The sequence below is a fragment of the Schistocerca americana genome, chromosome X, assembly GCF_021461395.2.
Source record: "Schistocerca americana isolate TAMUIC-IGC-003095 chromosome X, iqSchAmer2.1, whole genome shotgun sequence".
Lineage (NCBI taxonomy): Eukaryota > Metazoa > Arthropoda > Insecta > Orthoptera > Acrididae > Schistocerca > Schistocerca americana.
Window position 1 is genome coordinate 610082845 of NC_060130.1, and position 25532 is coordinate 610108376.

Sequence of the window (25532 nt, forward strand, 5' to 3'; positions counted from 1 at the left end):
ACAAGGTGCAGAAAACCTGTCCTTCTGGAGGATTTTTGGTATCTCGCCAGGGCAAGGAACGGAGTATGACACCACAAAATGTAAATACAAATGTAACCAGTTCTCATCCTCATCACCTGCAGATTCTAAGCTTAAACATTCAGTGTCTTAGAAATAAATCATTAGAACTTGAGGTAGCTATGAACAGTGCAGATATTGACTGCATGTGCATTGTGGAGCATTGGTGCAGAAGTTTTGAACTAAGTAGCATTAATATTCATCCGTTTAAGTTGGCAAGTCAATATTGTAGAAAAAATACCAAAAATGGAGGTGTATGTATATTTACCAAACCAAGTATCAGCTGTAAAAGAAGGTGTGAAGCTGAATCATTGAGTGTGGAAAATCATTTTGAAGCTGCAGCTGTGCAGTTGAATGAAATACAGGGAAAAGTCATAGTCATAGCAATATACAGACCACCTACTGGTGATGCAGACATATTCTTTAACCAATTAGAAATATTGCTTAACACTATGTTCACCGATAGAGCCACTGTAGTTGTGTGTGGGGACTTCAATATTAATCTTATGAGTGAAAGTAGGCTAAAAGATCAGTTCCTAAATCTGTTATGTAGTTTCAACCTGCTTCCACACATACACACACCCACAAGAATAACAAATAATACAGTCAGTCTTATTGATAATATATTTTCAAATGTAGGACGCACAGAAAAGTGACAAATACTGATTTGGGATTATCAGACCACAATGTTCTTGTCCTCAAAATCCCTTCAAGGCCACTGAAAGAGAGAAAAACACACTTCATGTATAAAAGAAATTTTTCTACAGAGAACTGTGTAGAATTCATAAATATGCTAACTAATGAGGCTTGGGCAGAAGTACTATCCCTAACAAATACAAATGATGCGTATACCACATTTTCTTCCATTTTCATGGGATATTTTGAAATGTGTTTTCCAAAAAAGCTGTCAAAAATCAGGTCACATGGTAATACAAAGCCAAGTTCTTGGATCACAGCTGGCATCAAAACTTCCTGTGGAACTCTAAAGAGACTAATTTCCAAAATGAAAACATCCACAGACCCACAATTCATAGAATATGTCAGGAATTACAAGAGGGTATATAGAAAAGTAATCGCTAAAGCAAAATTCATGAGTAATGATAGTTTTATAAGACAGTCTGGAAACAAATCAAAAGCCATATGGGGTATTGTGAAGACTGAAATGGGGAAGAGTTGTGAAAACCAGGACATTAGCCTCAAAAATTTAAAAAATGTCAATATTAATAAACAAGATTTGCCATATTATATTAACAATTATTTCATAAATGCAACAACTTCATTAAGCTTAAAATTTACAAATGAAGAAAAACCTGAATATCCAAAAACAGCTTGTAGGGTGAGGGTAGAGCCAACAAATGAGGGTGAAGTGTTGAAAGTGATACAAAGCTTGAAACCCAAAATGTCGGCTGGCATAGATGAGGTGCCTGTGTCAATCATAACAAGGACAGCACCACAAATCGCAAAGCCCTTTGCACACATAGCCAATTTATCATTCAGTGAAGGAGCTTTTCCAGAACGGCTGAAAATTTCAAAAGTGAAGCCATTATTTAAAAACGGCGACAAGTATAAGGTAGAAAACTATCGCCCAATATCTCTCCTCCCAGCATTTTCAAAAATATTAGAAAAACTGATGAAGCACCAAATCAACACATATCTAAATGACCATAATTTACTTAACAGAAATCAGCATGGCTTCCAAGCACGTAAAAATACCGAAACAGCAGTAATGTGCTACACTGAATAAATAATCAAAAATCTGGAAAAAGATTATAGTGTAGTAGGAGTAAATTTAGACCTTTCCAAAGCTTTTGACATGGTGAACCAGGACATTCTCTTAGAAAAATTGGAATCGTTGGGCATACATGGGATAGGAAAAAAATGGTTTGAATCATACCTAAAAAACAGAACACAGGTTGTAGGACTGACATCAACTTACTCCAACCACAAAATAAATTCAGTATCAGAGGCAAAAAATGTAGAAATAGGAGTACCACAAGGCAGCATCTTAGGGCCCATATTGTTTCTTGTCTATATAAATGATTTTCACACCTCAGATGATGCAGCCAAAGCAATAATATTTGCAGATGATACTGTGTGATAATAAGTGCACCAAAGCAGTTGCTACCAACAACTGCTGATAAAGTACTAAATCACATCCACTCTTGGCTCAATGCAAACAGGTTGACATTGAATGTAAATAAAACAAATTATATGCAGTTTGGGAAAAGATGTCAAAATGTAAATCTTGATCTGGTGTGGGGTGACAAAGCCTTAGACAGAGTGACATCCACAAAATTGCTGGGGATTCATGTGGATGAAAACTAAATTTTAATGACCACGTAATAAAACTTGCACAGAAACTTAATTCAGCCTGTTTTGCTCTCAGAATTTCTGCAAATGTTTGTACCTCAGAGGGTGCCAGAATGGCATATTTCGGCTATTTACAATCTGTTGCCACATATGGAATAATATTTTGGGGTTCCACAACAGGGCGCCTAAAATAAATTTTTTTGTTGCAGAAGAGGGCCATCCGAATAATAACTCACAGTCATCCACAGGCACACTGCAAACCCATATTCAAAAAGCTTAGAATACTTACTATACCATCATTATACATATACAAATGTGTATTGTATGTCAGGACCCACATTGCAGATTTTCAGACAAATGCCGACTTTCATAACTACAATACCCGTAATAGTGCAGCACTCCATACTCAGCAAACAAAAAGAACGAATACACAAAGGCATGTGAGCCATATCGGTGCAAAACTGTACAACGCACTGCCAGTCAACATCAGGAAGTTAGAAGATGATGACAAATTTAAAACAGAATTTAAAAAATTTCTAGTAGAACAATGTTTTTATTGTGTAAATGACTATGTTGCTCAATAAATATTTTCTGATGATATTTATAAAGGCAAAATGGAAAATACTCAATATTTAGGCCCTACCTAATCATTCATTACCTAATCATTCATTACATTACATACTTAAAGGACAGCTGTTGTGTGATGTAAATATATACTTAAGCAGTATGGTGTATATAAGGACTTGCTGTTTAGGGAGGACAAAACTAAAGCCTTATGAAAAACAGACTATGCATTTAAAATAACAAGCAGGGATGTATATAGGCTATATTACTTACATTGTATTATTATTAACCTCATTGTATTATTTTGTTTTGTACTTTTTTACATATATATTGTTTGTGTCCATTTCTTTGAAATGGCTTGACAACATCCATACAATACTTATTGCCAACGGATGGATAAATAAAATAAATAAATAAATAATAAATAAAAACCCCATTATAATTTGCTCTATCTCTAATGTATTTATCAAATATGATGCATTCATAACCCACTCTAAGCAAACCTTTTTACACTTTCATTCCTGGAATTGAGCTTTTCTTCTGCCCAGAAACTGTTTCACAATTCCATTTGTTTCTGTCTATCCCAATATTCTTGCAAAAATGTTTCCTTAAATTTTTCTAATGTGTCACACTGCTCAGTGGCAGTTAAGCCCCATGTCCTAGCTTCTTCCAAAACTTTTGACATAATGAAGCCTACCTTTTGGCAATCACTCCATAATCTAGGCAAAGCATTTTCAAAATCATTTCAAAATTGTTTTGGATGCACATTTTCAGACAGATCAAAAAATTGCCTATTATTAATATAAGCAACTTTAGATGATTCAGTAACAAGATTACATTCAACACTGTTAGTACATATTCTAATGTCATACACTACCTTAGACAGTCTGTTGTCATACTCATGCAGTCTACTTTCAACTCTCTCAACCTGATTAGTCAGCTGATCACTAGTTTTCACCACTACCACACAATGAGACACAACATTTCCAGGTTTTAAATGGTTTTCACTTTCAGCATTAATCTCACTATCTAAGGCTTTATGTTCATTTCCACAAATAAATTCAACAGAAGCAACTTTCTGCTCAACTCTATGTACATTCTCTTGTAACTGATCTATCCTTTGCTTCCTTTGTATAGCCACACTTTTAATAACTTCTGTTAATTCACTTTTCACACTTTCTGAGGACTGTTTACATATTTTCTTGACTTGAGAAACTCTTTCCTCAATCTTAGTTTAATAAAATGCAAATCTTTCTCCCACATTTGCTTCAACTCAGAAGCCCGTCATTCTATTTTCTCATTAATTTCAAATTTATAAATTCTAACATCACCAGCTAAACTACAGATATCTTCTGATTGCTGTCAATTTTTTATGAAGATTACCAATCTATTGTTTAAGCTCACTAGAATAGAAAGTTCACTAGGTTAGTGGTGCATATCTAGTTTCACATCACTAAAATTTTATTCATGTTAAACATTAATCGTTCAAACATTTCTTGCAAGCTTTCTAGTTGAATTTACTCTTGTATAACTCCCTGTTCAGGTTGTTTTACAGGCAATATACCAAATTTGGTATATGTTTCCACAGTTTTTTGTTCATCTACATTAAAATGACTGACATCAAACAAATTAGTATCGATCAAACTCATTCAATTGATTATTGTCAAATTAAAGTGTACTGTACATGCATATCTCAAAGAATAGACACTGTGGATCATCCATAGCTGTACAAAATACTTGAAAACCAACTTGCTGATTGTAAATTCCTTTACATCAGCTGTATTAGGTATAGATCTACCGCCCAGGAGTGACATATGAAAATTTTTACTGGACCGGCCTTGAACATGGATTTCCTGATAATCATGAGTGGCCATGTTATCCACTTCAGCTATCTGTGCACACGCCTTGGACCAACACAAATTTCCAGATGTCACACTGCCTACATCCTTTTATCATAGGCCACAAAATTCATCACCTAATGCTTCCAACATTACTTCAATGCCTGCACCAGAGAGAATGAGGTAACAAGGAATCAAGATGAATGTTGTTATTGTCTTATGCCCTTGTAGACTTACAGTACTTACACATATGTCTGAAAGAAGTGTGATAAAAGGATGTAGACAGTGGGACATCTGGGTTAGAGTCCTCATCCAGCATGAATTTTTGTATGTCATTATTGGGTAATAGATCTATACCTAATACGGTTGATGTGAAGGAATTCACAGCCAGTGAATTAATTTCAAAAGTTAAAATGCTCTCCTGTAGCTGCATTCATTATAACATTCTGTTCTGTTTCTGTCCCAGTGATTGGAGAGAACTGCTGTACATTAACAACTGCAACATCATTATTTTCTTATCCACCTGCTTGCCTTTGCTTGGGACTGCATGGTTTATTGACACTCACACTAAAACTGAATCACATCCTCTTCTTGCACAACTACAGAAATGTCACTGTTTTCCATAATGGCAAGCCTTTTAATTCCAGCCAATACTAGACAAAACAAGCTTAACTTACCTACAGTCATCTGCTGCATCCACATTTTGTCATCTCTTTGGGTCTCAACTTCAACTTCTGCTACACCAGTTTCCATGCCTCCGTCTGTTGCATATGTCATCAGTGCTGTTCTACTCCACTAGCCACTAAATGAAAAATGTGCCACTTTCTCTTACAGTTCTACCGTGCTTCCTCCATTATGTAGATGATGTTTTGCCATCTGCTTCCCAACATAAAGAGACAGTTTTCATTGCATTAGCCTCATTTTTACTTTCTCATGCTGTATACCAAGCTACACTGCCCTCTTCCAGAATCTCACTCATTCACAGTTTCAACATGCTACACTTTTTTTACTTCCTGGGTGGATATGCACTATGTACAGCTGTGTAGCCTGTTTCCTACACAAGGTTGTCCACCCTCCTATTGGTGATATTCTTCTGCAGCACATACCTTCCCTGAAGTAAATGAGTAATGTTTTTTTGACTGTAAAGCTGTAATAAAAACCAGTCACACTACGCAAATTACGTGGTGCATAAACTGTTCTCAAGTTCCATGTTTTACTAATATTAAATGAGAGAAAGTCCTTGAATGAATATTCTGATATATTCAAAGAATGAAAAAATCAGGATGGCATAATGCCAGTATTATGGAAAGGATAGATTGCTACATGCCATATTGAGGGTATGGTGAGTCGTAGACAAGTGCAACAAAAAGACTATTAACCATGCGAGCTATCAGTCAAAAGGCCTTTTACTATTGCAGAAAACACACCCAAGTTCACACAAGCCTAACTCACACACAAATGATCACTGACTCCGGCGGCCCATACCAGACAGTAGTTGGACAGTTGACAGTTGCTTGCTGTTTGGCCTCAGTTGGTTTTAGGGTGTGAGCGCACCATCATAAATGTGGCTTACAATTGTGTACTGCATTATGTATATGTTATAGTTGAATATGAAGTCCACACCTTCTCACAGAACATGCAGGTTGGAGGCTTGTCTGCTCTGTAAAAGAGCATAGGTCATAATCTGCGGCAGATCTAATGACAGAACACAGTGCCCATGCAGGCACAAGTGTTTTGGAACAAACCATTCATTACACACTGTTGAACAAGGGGCTCTGCAGTAGACAACTCCTACATGTTGCCAAGTTGATGATATAACAGTTATGATTACAGTGGGCATGGAATCAATGTGATTGGACTATTGATATGCAGGTAGTGTCATCTGATTGAATAAATCACATTTCTTTTTACACCAGGTCAACGGTTAAGACTGGATTTGACATCATCCAGGCAAATGGCCGCTTGATTCATATAGCGTGCCATGGATGCAAGCCAGTGGGGCCAGTATTATAATAGGAGTGTAAGATGGCAGCTAGAGTAAAAGTTAAGCAAGTGTCCTTGCAGAAAAAAGTAAATTTTGCTGTAAAAAAGAAATCATGTGAAAATTGTAAGGATGAAATTATGAAACTGAATGAATGGATAATGAGCTTACAGTTCATAATCAGTAGCTTGAAAACATATTTTCAAAATACAGCAAGAAAACAGTGAGCTGAACAGGCTAAAACTTGTGCGAGATACTTCATCCGTTACAGAAAAGTGGTCAAATGTGAAGTGCAATAACAGCATGACCAAAGTGCAAAATCAGAAAACCTGTGAAAGTAATACAAGCTTTGCGCACAAAAACATATTTCAAGTACTTTCAACCACCAATAGTGAAAATTCAACATATAGTTTGTATGAATGATGGGAAAGCAAAAAGGCACTGTGAATAAGGTAGGAGAAGAAAATTTATTGACAAAAACAAGCGTGAATGAGGTCAGTATAAATGTGCCTACCAAATATTGAGCCAAAGTGTTTAGTGAAACAATAACAGCAAACTGTTTGTGCTTTCAGACAGCCATGGTCATGGACTTGCAAGTAAGCTAAAAGAAACAGCTAAAACATATTTGTGTGGTATAGTGAAACCAGGAGCCCCACTTAACTAAATTTAAAAAATTACTACATCCGCAGATAATGACTTCATTGTACTTCTGGAAAGCGCAAACGATGTCTACAAAAATTAAACAGTGAGTGCTACCCATGATCTTAAACAGTATCTGAGAAACCTCACTCACACAAACGTAATAATGGTTGATATTCCACATCACTGTGATCTTGTAAGATGGTCATGTGTCAATATGGAAATAAAAAGTGCCAACAATCAGTTTGCAAAAATTTGCAGATATTTTTAAAATGTGAAATATGTTGATATAAGCAATATTGGATGTAGATTCCACACACAACACAGATTTCATGTGGATGACATGGTGAAAGAATATCTGGCAAACCTGATAACCAAGGAAATAAAAAACCACCAAAATAAATTCAAAACCTAAATGATAATTGCATCACCATCGCCAGACTCCATAATGGAAGCACTTCAAAAAGAGGTAAAAGCATTAGAACCACCATCAGCACCAGCAAAGCATGTAAAAAAAGATGAAGTGTTACAAGAAAGAACAGTGGACAGTGATTTGAATGACAAGTGAACTACAGTTCCTCATCATCCACATATTACTTGAGATGAAAATAAGAAAAATGAGAAGACTCCAAGTTCACAAGAAAGCACAGCAGTAGTGGCAGAACCAACATTGGAAGTGTCAGAATGTACAAGTATATACTGAAAGTTGCCGGAAACCTGTCCTTCTCAAGGATTTTTGGTATCCCACCAGGACACGGGAATGAATATGACAGCACAAAATGTAAATGAAACTGTAACCAGTTCTCACCCTAGTCACCTGCAGATTTTAAGCCTAAATATTCAGTGCCTTAGAAATAAATCATTGGAACTTGAGGTAGCAATGACTGGTGCAAACACTGACTGCATGTGCATCATGGAGCATTGGTGCAGCAGTTTTGAAATAAGTATAATTAATATTCATCCATATAAGATGGCAAGTCAGTATTGCAGAAAAAATGCAAAAATCAGAGGTGTGTGTATCTTTACTAAATCAAGTATCAGGTAAAAGAAGATGTGAAGCTGAATCATTGAGTGTGGAAAATAATTTTGAAGCAGCAGCTATACAGTTATTTGAAATACAGGGAAAAGTCATAGTCATAGCAACATAAAGACCCCCTACTGGGGATGCAGACATATTCATTAATCAGTTAGAAACACTGCTTAACATTCTTTTTATTGAAGGAGCCACTGTAGTTGTCTATGGGGATTTCAACCTAAATCTTATGATTGAAAGTAGACTAAAAATCAATTCCTAAATCTGTTATGTAGTTTCAATCTGTTTCCACACACACACAAATCCACAAGAATAACTTATAGTACAAACAGTCTTGTAGATAACGTATTTTCAAATGTACGATGCACAGAAGTAGAAGTAACAAATCCTGATTTGGGATTATCAGACCATAATGCTCTTGTCCTCAAAATTTCTTCAGTGCCACTGCAAGAAAAAAAGTGTACTTCATGTATAAAAGAAAATTTTCCACTGAAAACTGTGTAATATTAACAATTATCCTAACTAGTGAGTGCTAGGCAGAAGTGCTGTCCCTAACAAATACGAATGATGCATATAACACTTTTTCTTAAATTTTCATGGGATATTTCGAAATGTGCTTTCCAAAGAAGCTATCAAGAATCACATCACATCACAATACAAAGCCAAGGTCTTGGATCACAGCTGGCATCAAAACTTCTTGATGAACTCGAAAGAGAATAATTCAAAATTGAAGACATCTACAGATCCACAGTTCATAGAATATGTTAAGAATTACAAGACATTATATCGAAAAGTAATTGCCAAGGAAAAATTTATAAGTAATGACAACTTGATAACACAGTCTGATAACAAATCAAAAGCCTTATGTGAAGACCAGGATATCATTCTGAAAAACACAGAAAATGTCAATATTAAAAAACAAATTTGGCAAATTACAACAACAGTTACTTCACAAATGCAACAACTTCATTAAGCTTGAAATTTAGAAACCAAGAAAAACCTGAATTTCCAAAAGCTGCTTGTAGCAAGAGGATAGATCCAACAGACGACATAAAGTCTTCAAAGTAATAAAAAGCTTGAAACCTAAAATGTGAGCAGGAGTAGATGAGGTGTCTGTTTATATCATAACAATGACAGCTGCACAAATCTCAAGGCCCTTGGCATACATAGCCAACTTATCATTTAGGAAGGAGTGTTTCCGAAAAGGATGAAAATGTCAAAAGTGAAGCCATTATTCAAAAACAGTGACAAGCATGAGGTAGAAAACTGTCAGCCAATATCCCTCCTTCCAGCATTTTCCAAAATAATAGAAAAATTAATGAAACACAGAATCAACAAATATCTAAATTACTGTAAGTTACTAAACATAAATCAGCATGGCTTCCAGGCAGGTAAAAATACAGAAACAGCAATGATGTTCTACACTGAACAAATAATCAAAAATCTAGAAAAAGATAACAGCATTGTAGGAATAAATTTAGATCTCTCCAAAGCGTTTGACACTGGCAATCATGGCATTCTTTTAGAAAAACTGGAAGCATTAGGTATTCATGGGACAGGGAAAAATTGGTTTGAATAATACCTACAAAACAGAACACAGATTGTAGGACTGATGTCAGATTACTCCAACCACAAAATAAATTTAGTATCAGATGCAAAAAATGTGGAAATAGGAGTGGTCAAGGCAGTATTCTAGGTCCCTTATTGTTCATTATCTACATAAATGACTTTCACACCTCAGACAGAGCATCAAAGGCAATACTATTTGCAGATGACACTAGTGTGATAATAGGTGCACCAAAGCAAATGCTGCAAACAACTATTGATCAAGTAATAAAGAATGTCCACATTTGGTTCAATTCAAACCAGACATGAAATGCAACTAAAAGAAATTATATGCAGTATGGGAAAATATGTCAAAACATAAATCTTGATCAGTTGTTGGGTGACAATCCCATAGACAGAGTGTCATCATCAAAATTGCTGGGGATTTGTGTAGACGAAAACCTTAATTTTAATGACCACATAATGAAACTTGTGCAGAAACTTAACTCTGCCTGTTTTGTTCTTAGAGTTATTGCAAATGTCTGTACTGCAAAGGGTGCCAGGATGGCTTATTTTGGCTATTTTGAGTCTCTTGCAACATACGAAATAATATTTTGGGGTTCCACCACCTGCCGTCTAAAGCTAATCTTTCTGTTACAGAAGAGGGCTATCCAAATAATAACACACAGTCATCCACAGACACAATGCAGACCCTTATTCAACAAGCTTAAAGCTCTAACAGTGTGTGTGTTTTATATGTTTGGCCCCACCTTGCAGATTTTCAGACAAATGCTGATTTGCATAACTACAATACTCAAAATAGCACAGCACTTCATACTCAGTGAACAAAAAGAACACACACACCAAGGCATGTGTGCCATATTTGTACAAAACTCTACAACATAGTGCCAGCCAACATCAGAAAGTTAGAAGGTGAAAACAGATATAAAGTAGAATTTAAAGAATTTCTACTTGAACAACGTTTTTACTCAGTAAATGACTATTTAGGCCAATAAATAATTCTGATAATGTTTACATTAAGGCAAAACTAAAAACACTGTCTATCGTCCCCTAAAGTTTCTGTTAATTTTGCATATCTGATGGACAGCTGCTGAGTGTGAAGGGCTTCCTGTTTAGGGTAGACAAAAGTAAAGCCTTGGGGCAAACAGACTATGCAGTTGCAATACTGTTAGTACACATGTATAAAAAGTTGTATTACTGTGTCTTGTCTGACCAAGTATTATTCTTTGTACATTTTTTGTACAATTTTGTATGTATTATTCTTTGTACTACTTAATGTAAAATAAAATAATATAATTATGGGGGATGTTCACTTGGGGTTCCAAGGAACCTGATACAGCAAATCTGGGACACTTTTAAGATGCCAGCTCTGTGTCCACAAACCAATGACATTTAATTTATGGGAATTGAATGACCTGTGGATAGGCATCTCATGCCACATACTTCCAGAAACCTACCAAGGGTTTGTTGAATCCATGCTATCCAGAATCACTGATGTGTTCCATTCCAAAGTGGAACCAAAACACTATTATCAGGATGATCATAATTTTGTGACGCATCACATTGTGCATGCACATGCACACATGTTTCTGTGTGTGTGTGTGTGTGTGTGTGTGTGTGTGTGTGTGTGTGTGTGAGAGAGAGAGAGAGAGAGAGAGAGAGAGAGAGAGAGAGAGAGAGTGAGCGAGTGTCTTTCTGCTGTATGATTATTTTCTATGTTACAGAACATCTGAGAATGCAGTTCTTCAAGTCTGTAACTCAAGCACTATTGGACTTCCCTGAACTGAATGTGCTGGCACCACTGCAGCTTTTGTTAGAGGCATTAAATGCTCGCAAGTCTCTTCCCAGTGAAAACCTTGGTACAGTATTGTGGAATGTGGCCTGCTACCTGGATTGCTTGCCTGCAGAAGCAGGTGCAGGACTGTGGGGTGGTCTTTTAAGTCAGCTGGAATTATTGCTACGCCGGCTGTCACTTGGCCTGTCTGTCCTCCCTGACCCTGCTCCTCTTTTGCGAATTGCTTCTGCTGCACTCAGAGCTCCAGGAATTACAACATGCAAGGTTAGTTCAGGCTAAATGAAAGTTGTTATTGCATACCTTAATGTAAGTTCACGATGAGGAGTTGTCAGATACAAATACATTGCTGACATTAATTAAATAACTGCTTTTTGAAGCTACATATCCAACTTTTATGGCATTGGTATCTTGAAATCTGAAACACTGGAGCTGATAAAATTATGTTTTTAATCATGTAACATAGGTACCATGATGAATCACAATTTCAGAAATTTGGAATAAATTAAGATATGAATTAACTGTAGGAAATTACTTCCACTGAAGGAATTTACAGCTAACCGAATTGATCTTATCAACACTATTTTTGCTTTAAAATTCTACAAATGAATGCAATACAATTAGCAGAAAAACTGCAGCTTGGAAAAACAATCTTTCCTACCCAGATATATTAAGAAGCTACAATTTATCTATTTGCTTCTGCTTAGTATTCACATGAGTGCCCTGATTATTTTTATTTGATCCTATATGTTCTTCACATCAGATACAGTGTACCTGCAGCTTTTACACTGTACTGTTACACTGTCCAGTCACATTAATGTGACCATTTGTCAAAAGCCTGAAAAACCACCTTTTTCAGTGTGGACCACTGTAAAACATGCAGTAAGTGAGTCAGTGACATTCTGGAAGGTAACAAGAGGGATGTGAAGCCATTACAACTCCAGTGGTGTGGCCAACTGTGCTAGGTTTCTCGGCTGAGGATCCATGGCACGAACAGCCCAAATGAGATGATCCCACAGATTCTCAATTGGGTTTAAATCCAGGGAGCATGGTGACCAGGGGAGTATGGTAAACTCATCCTGCTGCTCTTCAAATTATGCTCCTGCACTGCCAGCTGAATGACTCATTGCATGGTCCTGCTGGTAGATGCCATTCTCCTGAGGAAAAACAAACTGCATGTAGGGGTGGACATGGTCCCAAATGACAGATGCATACTTGTGTTGATCCATTGTGCCTTCCAGAATGATGATATCACTCAGGGAATGTCCCTCAGCCTGGTCTCTTCTGGCAATTGTTGCAGGCTGTTTGCTTTCAGACATTTCATGTTGTACTCGCCAATAGCCATCTTTCTGATGGAGCATAAAACATGATCTGAGAAGGCCACCTGTTGGCATCCATTGGACATCCTGTTGAGGTACTGGCATGCAAATTCCAGCCTTTGTCAGCATGGGTGCATGAACCAGGTGCCTGCTACAAAGGCCCATACTCAGCAACGTTTGCTGAACATTTGTTAAGAAGACACTGATGGTAACCCCTTGGTTCATCTGGACAGTCAGTTGTTTCACAGTTGCACATCTATTTGCTCATACATATCTCAGCAACTGCCATTCACCTCTGTCATCTATGGCCTGTGGTGTACCATGTTTGCTTTGTCACTGGTTTTGGATTGTGGGATTTTGCCATACACAGTATAGTTTAACTATGACAGCATATGAACAATTTACAAACTTAGCCATTTTGGAAATTCGTGTGCCCTTGGTCTGAAAGTCAATGATTATGCCCTCTTGGAAATAAGATAAATCACTACATTTCCATATTATGACAACAACTGCACTGTTTTCTGTGTCCCCCCAACACACTTTATATACAATCCACTGCCAGCACTGCCACCAGCTGTCTGTGAGTGGTTATTGCACATTGATGTTGAACATTGATGGTCATCAGATTAATGTGACTAGACTCTGTATAAATAATTCAAATGAGTAACAACTCTAAATGAAAGAAATGTAGTCTGTGTTATGGCCAGTTTTTGTTACAAGGTCATTCTCAGGTGTTCAATAACTGCTTAATGCAACAGCTGTCTGGTTCTGAATTTACCACTTATTTGCACACTGGTCATTACTAGATTTAAAGCACAGATGGTTTTGTGACAATACATCTAGTGCTGTTAGTTCTACAAGAAGACAATTCCTGAACACTTGAAAATGAACTAGGGATGCAAAATCTGTATTTTAAGTTGACTGACCTGCCAATAATGTTTCTTGGTTGGCTTCTTCTGTCCAAAGTTGGCTGCAAAGATCTTTATGTAATTGTTAAAAAAATTGTACAATGAATTGTTGGACTACATTTTTAAGTAAATATCTTTTTTATTATCTTTGTCTGTCATAATTATGATCAAATACATGCATAAAAAAAGTTTTGCATCACCTCGGTTCCGAGAGCTCTGGAACCTGTATAGAAAATTGGAATAGCGATCAACATAAACATCATTTCTGCACTTTTTATTGCTCATGAAAACCACACATTGCACGTTGTACCACCATACAGCGAGACCTTTGGAGCTGGTGACCCAGGTTGCTGTACACACCAGTACCTCTAATACCCAGAACCACATCCTCTTGAATTGATGCATGCCTGTATTCACTGTGGCATACTATCCACAAGTTCATCAAGGTATTGTTGGTACAGATTGTCCCACTCCTTAATGGCGATTCGGTGTAGAACCCTCAGAGTGGTTGGTGGGTAACATTGTGCATAAACAGCCCTTTTCAATCTATCTCAGGCATGTTCGACAGGCTTCATGTCTGGAGAACATGCTGGCCACTCTAGTCCACTGACATCATTATCCTGAAGGAACTCATTCATGAGATGTGCATGATGGGGGTGCAAATTATCGTCCATGAAGACAAATGCCTCCCCAATATGTTGCCGATATGGTTGCACTATCAGTCAGATGATGGCATTCACATATCGTACAGCCATTATGACACCTTCCATGACCACCAGCAACATATGTTGGTCCCACATAATGCCGCTGCAAAACATCAGGGAACCTCCACCTTGCTGTACTCACTGGACAGTGTGTCTAAGACATTCAGCCTGACCAGGTTGCCTCCAAACATGTCTCCAACGATTGTCTGGTTGAAGGCATATGCGACACTCACCTTTGAAGAGAACGTGATGCCAATCCTATGCTGTCTATTCGGCCTGTTGTCAGGCTCATCTGTACCACATTGCATGGTATCATGGTTGGAAAGATGGACCTCACCATGGATGTTGGGAGTGAAGTTGGGCATCATGCAGCCTATTGCGCACAGTTTGAATCGTAACACAACATCCTGTGGCTGCACAAAAAGCATTATTCACTATGGTGGCATTGCTGTCAGGGTTCCTCCAAGCCAAAATCCATAGGTAGTTGTCATTCACTGCAGTAGTAGCCCTCGGGTGGCCTGAGTGAGACACATCATCGACAGTTCGTGTCTCTGTATTTCCTCCACATCCAAACAATATCGCTTCGGTTCACTCCAAGACACCTGGACACTTCTCTTGTTGAGAGCTCTTCCTGGCACAAAGTAACAATGCTAACATGATTGAACTGTGGTATTGACCATCTAGGCATGGTTGAACTACAGACAACACGAGCCATGTATCTCCTTCCTGGTGGAATGACTGGAGCTTATCAACTGTCAGACCCCCTCTGTCTAATAAGCTCTTCTCATGCATGCTTGTTTACATCTTTGGGCAGGTTTAGTGACATCTCTGAACAGTCAAAAGGCTCTGTGAAACAATATCCACAGTCAATGTCTATCTTCAGGAGTACTTGAAATAATACATCTACATCTACATCTACATTTATACTCCGCAAGCCACCCAACGGTGTGTGGCGGAGGGCACTTTACGTGCCACTGTCATTACCTCCCTTTCCTGCTCCAGTCGCGTATGGTTCGTGGGAAGAATGACTGTCTGAAAGCCTCTGTGCACGCTCTAATCTCTCTAAAATTACATTCATGATCTCCTTGGGAGGTATAAGTAGGGGGAAGCAATATATTCGATACCTCATCCAGAAACGCACCCTCTCGAAACCTGGCAAGCAAGCTACACCGCGATGCAGAGCGCCTCTCTTGCAGAGTCTGCCACTTGAGTTTGTTAAACATCTCCGTAACGCTATCACGGCTACCAAATAACCCTGTGATGAAAAGTGCTGCTCTTCTTTGGATCTTCTCTATCTCCTCCGTCAACCCGATCTGGTACGGATCCCACACTGATGAGCAATACTCAAGTATAGGTCGAACGAGTGTTTTGTAAGCCACTTCCTTTGTGATGGACTACATTTTCTAAGGACTCTCCCAATGAATCTCAACCTGGCACCCGCCTTACCAACAATTAATTTTATATGATCGTTCCACTTCAAATCGTTCCGCACGCATACTCCCAGATATTTTACAGAAGTAACTGCTACCAGTGTTTGTTCTGCTATCATATAATCATAAAATAAAGGATCCTTCTTTCTATGTATTCGCAATACATTACATTTGTCTATGTTAAGGGTCAGTTGCCACTCCCTGCACCAAGTGCCTATCCGCTGCAGATCTTCCTGCATTTCGCAACTATTTTCTAATGCTGCAACTTCTCTGTATACTACAGCATCATCCGCGAAAAGCCGCATGGGACTTCCGACATTATCTACTAGGTCATTTATATATATTGTGAAAAGCAATGGTCCCATAACACTCCCCTGTGGCACGCCAGAGGTTACTTTAACGTCTGTAGACGTCTCTCCATTGATAACAACATTCTGTGTTCTGTTTGCTAAAAACTCTTCAATCCAGCCACACAGCTGGTCTGATATTCCGTAGGCTCTTACTATGTTTATCAGGCAACAGTGCGGAACTGTATCGAATGCCTTCCGGAAGTCAAGAAAAATAGCATCTACCTGGGAGCCTGTATCTAATATTTTCTGGGGCTCATGAACAAATAAGGCGAGTTGGGTCTCACACGATCGCTGTTTCCGGAATCCATGTTGATTCCTACATAGTAGATTCTGGGTTTCCAAAAACGACATGATACTCTAGCAGAAAACATGTTCTAAAATTCTACAACAGATCGACGTCAGAGATATAGGTCTATAGTTTTGCGCATCTGCTCGACGACCCTTCTTGATTGTGATTGACACTGAGTTTTATATGCTGATTACCAACTGACTGACATTGCAGTGTACTCTTTTAATACTTGTGACTGAGTTGTTCTTCCTTGGTACACAATGCTAATTTAAAGATGTGCAAAGGACAGTCTCCACAAAACATTAATATACACAGTTATAACATTTGAGATAATTTAGGAGGAAATGATACAATTCACCCACTAGTAGAAGCGTTGAGCTGTCAGCAGGCACACAATACAGGATAAAAGCTTTGCTAGCTTTCAGACGAACCCTTTAACAAGCATTAGTACACACACACACACTTGTGCAGCTACATTATTCGGTGTGCTAAACACACTGTGCTTGGGGCCTGGGCGAGGCTGGGGCGAGGGGTTGTGTTAGGTAGAGGAAGCAAAGAGGTTGGAAGCAGGAGGAGTTGAAGAAGGGCGGCAAGTGGCCCAGATGAAGGCAGAAGGGTGCAGGATGGGACTGCAGAAGAGAGAGACAGCAGTTGCACAAGGGTGGGAGTGGGGGGGGGGGGGGGGGGGGAGGCGAGGTGATTTTTGTTAAACCCATTGTATTTTTAATAAAGCCACATATGGCCCCTGTGATGAGCTTGGTGAACCTGAATTTTGTGAGCTGTGGACTGGTGAGCACCACCAGACCTCTGTAACCATAAGCTCTGGGTATACTTCAAGTACTACCATGTGGCACAGTGGTAGAACACGTTTCTTCACTTAACTGCCTGGATTGTGGAGATGGTATAAACCTATATTAAAAAAGGAAATCTTTCTCAAGGTGTGCTACATGCTGATGATATGCATGGCTGTTGCAGCAGAACTGTCATAAGTGGGCAACCTCTGGGGACCTGCTGCACCTCATTTGTATAAGGCTTACCCAGCAAGTGAGCCTGCCAGATGGAAACTTACTTCCCTAGCTGCTCATGGGACTTACATGAAACCAAAATCACTATTTCCTATTCCTAGCAGTTTCTATGATCCATTGGGTAAAGTATTAAAACCAAATCCTTAAGAGATCTTGTGTGGCTCCTCCACCTGGGACATTTGTAAATGTAAGGGAAATCAGTAATAGAAACAGACCGCACCCTGTGGTAGACAATGTGTTTATTATTGTAAATACATAAAAGATTCCTTTTGAAACCTGTCACCATTCTATATCCGTAAAGCTCTAGACGGACTTGCAGGACAGCTTAAATCTATTAAGGGACTGTGCTGTAGTCCACTCCTGACTGAGACACTGAAAGCTACCCAAGGGACCAAGTTGTTAAATGCTAAACTACTTAGAAAATACAGCCTATGTCGTCAACACTGAGTTGCACACTGGGCTAAATTATTGTAAATGAGTTGTGATATGCCATTATGGTTATACAGGATAATTATAATTAAAGTTCCAGTTTCAAAGCACTGTAAAAAACAGAATTTCAGCTCAAAATGATGTAAAATTTGAACAGGATATTATTGAAGAATGGGGAAATGTTATGGAAACAAAAAAGTTTTAACAAAATTTGCCCCAAAAGTGTCATAATGTAAATGAGTTTGACAAATGGCAGATGAATCACAGTATGATGGCTATGGTGTGAGTTCCACACACTATGTCATCAAAAGTATTCGGATACCCCCAGAAACATATGTTTTTCATATTAGGTGCATTGTGCTACCACCTACTGACAAGTACTCCATATCAGCGACCTCAGTAGTCATTAGACATCGTGAGAGAATAGAATGGGGCACTCTGCCGAACTCACAGACTTCAAACATGGTCAGGTGATTGCGTGTCACTTGTGTCATATGTCTTACTTGAGATTTCCACACTCTTAAACTTCCCTAGATCCACTGTTTCCTATGTGATGTTGAAGTGGAAATGTGAAGAGACACGTACAGAACAAAAGCATACAGGCCGACCTCGTCTGCTGACTGACAGACCGCCAACAGTAGAAGAAGGTCATAATGTGTAACAGGCAGACATCTATCCAGACCATCACACAGGAATTCCAGACTGCATCAGGATCCACAGCAAGTACTATGACAGTTAGGTGGGAGGTGAGAAAACTTGGATTTCATGGTCAACCAGCTACTTATAAGCCACACATCACGCCAGTAAATGCCAAAGGAGTGTAAACATTGGATGATTGAACAGTGGGAAAATGTTGTGTGGAGTGACGAATCATGGTGCACAATGTGGCGATCTAATGGCAGGGTGTGGGTATGGCAAATACCCAGTAAACATCATCTGCCAGTGTGTGTCATGCCAACAGTAAAATTTGGAGGCAGTGGTGTTATGGCTTGCACCCCTTATTGTTCTGCATGGCACTATCACAGTGCAGGCCTACATTGATGTTTTAAGCACCCTCTTGCTTCCCACTGTTGAATTCAGGAGTGGCAATTGCATCTTTCAACATGAGTGAGCACCTGCTCATAGTGCACGGTGTGTGGCGGTGTGGTTACATGACAGTAACATCCCTGCAATGGACTGGCCTGCACATAGTCCTGACCTGAATGCTATAGAGACCTTTGGGATGTTTTGGAATGCCGACTTTGTGCCAGGCCTCACTGACTGACATTGATACCTCTCCTCAGCACAGTACTCCATGAATAATGGGCTGCCATTTCCCAAGAAACCTTCCAGCACCTGATTGAACATATGCCTGTGAGAGTGGAAGCTGTCATTCAGGTAAGTGTGGGCCAACACCATACTGAATTCCACCATTACCGATGGAGGATGCCATGACTTGTAAGTCATTTCCAGCCAGGTGTCTGGATACTTTTGATCACATAGTGTTCTTTGCAATGTGCATGACCACACAAGTTTGACACTATTGGTTGCGTAAACCCATTCACCATGGAAAGGTCAAACTGTGTTTGATGGGAAAAATTGGTTTATAAATGTCCTGAGGTCAATAACTCAGCTGCATGTAGTGCCAGTGGGTGCTTAACTCTGTTCTTGGTAGCAGTTTAGTGGTGGCCATTCATTCTCGTGGATAGATGTCTGATGGTCATTCCCACATAAAATACTGTGCAGAAATTGCAGCACAGCCGGTATTTGACTTCTACATCTACATATATACCCCACAAGCCACCATATGGTGCATGGTGGAGGATACTCTGTACCATTTCCTTTCCTGTTCCACTCACAAATAGAGCAAGGGAAAAATGACTGTCTATATACCTCTGTATGAGCCGTATTTTTTCATATCTTATCTTTGTGGTCCTTGTGCAAAATCTAAGTTGGCACCAGTATCATCATTCTGCAGTTAGCTTCAAATGCTGGCTCTCTAAATTTTCTCAATAGTGTTCCTCAAAAAGAACATTGCCTTCCCACTGGTGATTTCCATTTGAGTTCTCAAAGCATCTCTGTAATACTTTCCATGTTGCTTGAATCTACCAGTAACAAATCTAGCAGGCTGCCTCTGAATTGCTTCAATGTCTTCCTGTAATTTGATCTTGTGTGGATCCCAAACATTCAAGCAGTACACAAAAATAGCTCATACTGGCAGGTCATGCTTTACAGATGAACCACACTTTCCTAAAATTCTCCCAATAAAGTGAAGTCAACCATTCACCTTCCCTACCATAATCCTCACATGCTAATTCTATTTCATACTGTGTTGCAGTGCTATGCCCAGATATATAAACAGTATGACTGTGTCAAGTGGTACATTACTGATGTTGTATCTGAACATTATGGGTTTGTTTTTCCTACTCATCAGTACTAACTTATATTTTTCTACATATAGAGTAAGCTGCCATTCAGCACACCAACTAGATATCTTGTGTGAGCCATCCCAAATCAGTCTACAGTCACTCGTCTTTGAAACCCTCCCATACACCACAGTATCATCAGCAAAAAATCACAGATTGCTGCCCACCCTTTCCACAAGATCATTTATGTACATAGAAAATAACAGCAGTCCTAACACGCTTCCCTGGAGCACTCTTGGTGATACCCTTGCCTCTGACGAACTCTTGCCATTGAGGAAAATGTACTGGGTTCTATTACTTGAAAAGACTTAGAGCCACTCACATATCTGGGAACCTATTCTGTATGCTCATACCTTCATTAACAGGTTACATTGGGGTGCCATGTCAGATGCTTTTTGGAAGTTTAGATATATGGAATCTGCCTGTCGCCCTTCGTCTATAGTTCACAGTATATCAGGTGAGAAAGGGCAAGCTGAGTTTCACATGAGCAATGCTTTCTAAAATCATGCTGATTCATGGACATATGCTTTTTGGTTTCTAGGAAATTTATTATATTTGAACTCAGAATGTGTCCTAGATTTCTGCAGCAAACTTATGTTAATAATATGGGTCTGTAATTTCGCAGATCCGGTCTGTTACCTTTCTTATGTACAGGAGTCACCTGAAGTTTTTTCCAGTCATTTGGGAATATGCACTGGGTGAGAGAGCCACAATAAATGCAAGCTAAGTAGGGGGCCAATGTCATAGAGCATTCATTGCAAAAACAAAATGACCTGGCGCTCATATGTTTTCAACTCTTTCAGTTGGGTTTCTCTACCACACAAGCTAATTACTATGTTGTCTATGTGGCATACATTGCTGCTATTACAGGTGACCCTGCCTCAGATGGGATAGGATAAGCCTGTGAAACAACAGAAGTAGGATGTGCTGGTCAGGTGAATTGAGCAGAGATATGACACCTATGGCAAGGCTTTGGGTGTGTGAGTGGCATAGCCATGGATGATGATGTTGTGTAGGTTTGATCAGTGGGAGTATATCACTTTAGAAGGGGCAGGATGTTTCTCATTTTTGTGCACAGTGACACATAACCAAAGTCCTAGTGAGGGGGTTCCAGTCTTCAAAAGTAATGTATGATGAGACGATGCTCGTTTGCAACTGATTCTTGGAGGTGTTGGAAGGTTTAGTACTTGCTTTCCCACAGTGTGTGAGGATATGGCATGAGAAATATGTTTGCAGGCTATGTTTGGGAAATAGTGACTGTCTGCGAAGGGCTCTGTGAGACCTTCAGTGTACTGCCGAAGGGAATTATCTTCACAACATATATAGTACCCATGGGTTGTTGGGCTATATGGGAGTGATTTGTGGTGTGGAAGTGGTGACACTTGTCAAAACATTGGTACAAACTTCCTTTACCACATTTATGTCACTTAATGGCATCCTTCCCTCATAAAGCCCGAGTCGTCCGTCTTTTGTTACTGTTTTATAACTTACATCTTCTTTGTCTCTTCCATATTATTCATCCATAGCTTTTACTGTGTGTTCCTTCACGTCTTTGTTATGCACACCATCACCAGCCATGACAATCTTGGTCATGCATGACTTTTGGAGCACACTACAGCACCAGCTGCAGTTGCTTTGACTGTAGAGCATGTTACCCTCTGAAACGATCATCAGCCAAATCACAGTTACACGTCATCAAGGAACAATTTACTGCATTTCATTTCCTAATCAACTGACCGTTGCTCACACATTGCTGTAATCATTATTTTATGCCATTCGCTTCTTTCCTTGTGTGTGACTATGTTTTTGTTTCCTAATCCAGTCCTTATTAATGCTTCCATTTGTTCATTTCCCACATCTATTTCACATATTTCTTTTATTTTATTTATTTTTAGCCGGACCTCATCTCCAGCTATCTACATCAGTTCAGAGAAGTGCCCTCATCCTTTGCCAATACCTACTCCTACATCCTATTCCTTATCTGCTCCTAAGCCATGGAATCCTCCCCATTGGCCTACTCATTGCTGTTGATGCAACTTTTCTGTATACCAACGTCTCCCATGCCCATGGTCTTGCTGCTATTGAACACTACCTCTCTCAGCACCCTTCTGACTCCAAACCCACTACCTCATTCCTCATGAGCCCATCCAATTACATCCTCACACATAGCTACCACTCCTTTGAGGGGAAGATATATTAATAAATCCACAGCACAGTCTTGGGACACCTGCATGGCACATTTCTATGCCAATCTCTTTCTGGGCCACCTATAGAAAGCCTTCGTAGCCTCCAAAAACCCCAGATCCTATGTTTGGTTGAGGTTCATTGATGATACCCTCATGATTTGGACCTTGGTCCAGGACACACCTTCTCTCCCATTTACTTCTCCTGGTCTTTTTCAACCCAGTGTGCCATCTTCCAGGACAGTTATCTCCACCTCTTGATGGCCCCATCCATATCTCTGGCCATATCAAGTCCAATAACCCTCAGCAGCAGGCTAGTTGCCCATTGATGGTATATCTGCAGTAATGAGCATTCTCTTTTCCAGTATGCTGAAGGATCTCACAAAGATCATCACAGACAGGCACTTTTCCTTAAACCTACTGTGCGAACAGATTTCTCATACCATATCCTCACACATTGTGGGAAAACAAGTAGAATTAATAGTTAGTGCAGTGTTACTACAACTGGGAGAGAGTGAGACTACCCTCACTCTCCCTTCATTCTCCACTGATAAGCCAAACACATGAACTACAGTCTGAGCATGCCACAGTACTCTTCTGCAACAGCCTACTAAAAATTCCTGAGAATTTAAAATCATGTCATTTGTTATGAAGATTGTTCAGAAACAGTTATATGTAATTAATCTTCAGTTTGAATGTCCTCGTTTCAATAGGTTCCACAAAAATTTATACTTTACCAAAGTTTTAAATCTGCTTTGTTTATTTGTCCAAGAATCATTTTAGTACATTTTTTGTACATGTGATATAGGACAGTGCTAAACCTAGTTAATTTACAATACAGTAGTCATTCTGACTTCATTGTTGACATGATTAAAATGCATAATAATATAGGTTTGTGTACCACATTGCTTCTACATGTGATAATAGCAGTTATTAAGTGAGATAACATGATAAATACAATGTAAACTATATTATGAATTGATAATTAGTAAAATTTGGTAAACGAGGTTTACTTATTATGGTGTTCCATAAATTCAGACAAAGAATAGAAGAAGTGGTCAAGCAAAAACTGTTTTAACTTTATTTTAAATGCATTTAATGTTGGTATGCATTTTAGGTAAGAAGGCAAATGCTTATATAGCATAGCTCCAGTATGATACACTCCTTTTTTGCATAAGTTTGTATTTACTGTGTTCATGTGTAGGTTCATCTTCAGCCTACTTCCATATGTGTGTGTATCATAGTTGTGTCTGAAGAGAATTTCCTTTTTTAAGATGCCCCTTTTTGTGAAAATTATTACTTTGTATACATACAAGGAAGGCAGCAGCAATATTTTGAGAGTTTTAAAAAGGGATCTACAGGAATCCTTGCATTTAGCTTTTATGTCATCCTGATCATCTTTTTCTGTATTTTAAATGTTTTTGTTGAATTTGTGGAATTCTCCCAAAAAATTATTCAGTACATAAGTAGCAACTGTATGCTACAATGGTACATTGTCAGCACTGAAGAGCAGCTTGTATTCTGAATGAGGATCCTAACAGCAGTCTCTTATTTAAATTGTTTATGTTCACCTCCCACTTCAGATCTGCCTGAACATGAATGCCTTGACATTTTTACTGCAGCAGATTTTCCTCATTCTGTGATTTAATTAGAATATTAGTGTCATCTGTAAAGAGTACAGTGGTTTCATCAGGTATTTTACTAGCCAAGCCACATATATACAGCAGAAATATCACAGGTCCCAGAACTGACCCTTGTGGGACTCCATACTTAATTTTCTCCTCATCACTGTAAAAACTAATTTTTTTATGTTTCACTATCTTTGTGTTTTATTTTTGTACTCTGTTGATGTTTACTGAGATATGACTGGAGCCACCTTTCAGACTGGCCACTAATTCCATAATTACTTAATTTACCCAAGAGAATGCCATGATCAATAACGTCAAAGCCTTTACTAAGATCCAGAGGTATCCCAGATACATGTTGCTTATCATCCACTGCTTTTAATACTTCATTTAATAAGGCAAAATTTGGTGTCTGAGTTGACTTTCCAGCTCTCAACCCATGTTCGGAGTCACTTATCAGACTCTCTTTATTTAAGGAAACTGTTATTCTTCAAAGGAACATTTTTTCCATAATTTTGCTGAAGCCTGACAATACTGAAAGTGGCCTATAATTAGCAATATCACCTTCTTATACAAAGGTGTTACTTTTGCAGTCTTTAGATTATTTGGAAACACACCACTCTCAAAAGAAGAATTTACTATGTCTGTTAGTGGTTCCACAATAAATGTTGTGCTAACTTTGATAATAGCATCTGGTACCTAATCAACACCCGGTGAATATTTATTAGGTAATTCTTTCAGGATTCTTGACAGTTCCTCAGGTGTCGCTGGATACACGGAAAATGTATTTCGATGAATTTTTTGATCTGAGTGACTGGCTGGCTGTTTGTCAAGGTGTGCATTTATTAACATCTGTGCTATATTAAAAAAATATTTGTTGAAAGCACTAGCCACATGTTTGGGGTCCGTTAGTTTACTTTTAGTCATAATCAGCTCAATATTATTGTGGCTAACTGGCCGAGTGCCCATTTCTTTTCTTATATATTGCCAGGTTGCTTTAGTTTCATTCTTGGAGTTACACAATATTTCGTCATTTTCTAGATTTTTTTGCTTTTGAAATAGCTCATGTTAGTATTCTTTTGTAT

General features: G+C 38.8%; 1 protein-coding gene across 1 annotated transcript in view; it reads left to right on the forward strand.

The window, feature by feature from the left end:
* LOC124554918 (protein unc-79 homolog) overlaps nucleotides 1–25532 on the forward strand; it is an 859177-nt gene that overhangs the window by 678847 nt on the left and 154798 nt on the right. Inside the window, exon 42 of the mRNA XM_047128608.1 lies at nucleotides 11713–12047. Within this exon, the coding sequence (XP_046984564.1) occupies nucleotides 11713–12047 (335 nt within the window). The remainder of the gene's footprint in view (nucleotides 1–11712; nucleotides 12048–25532) is intronic.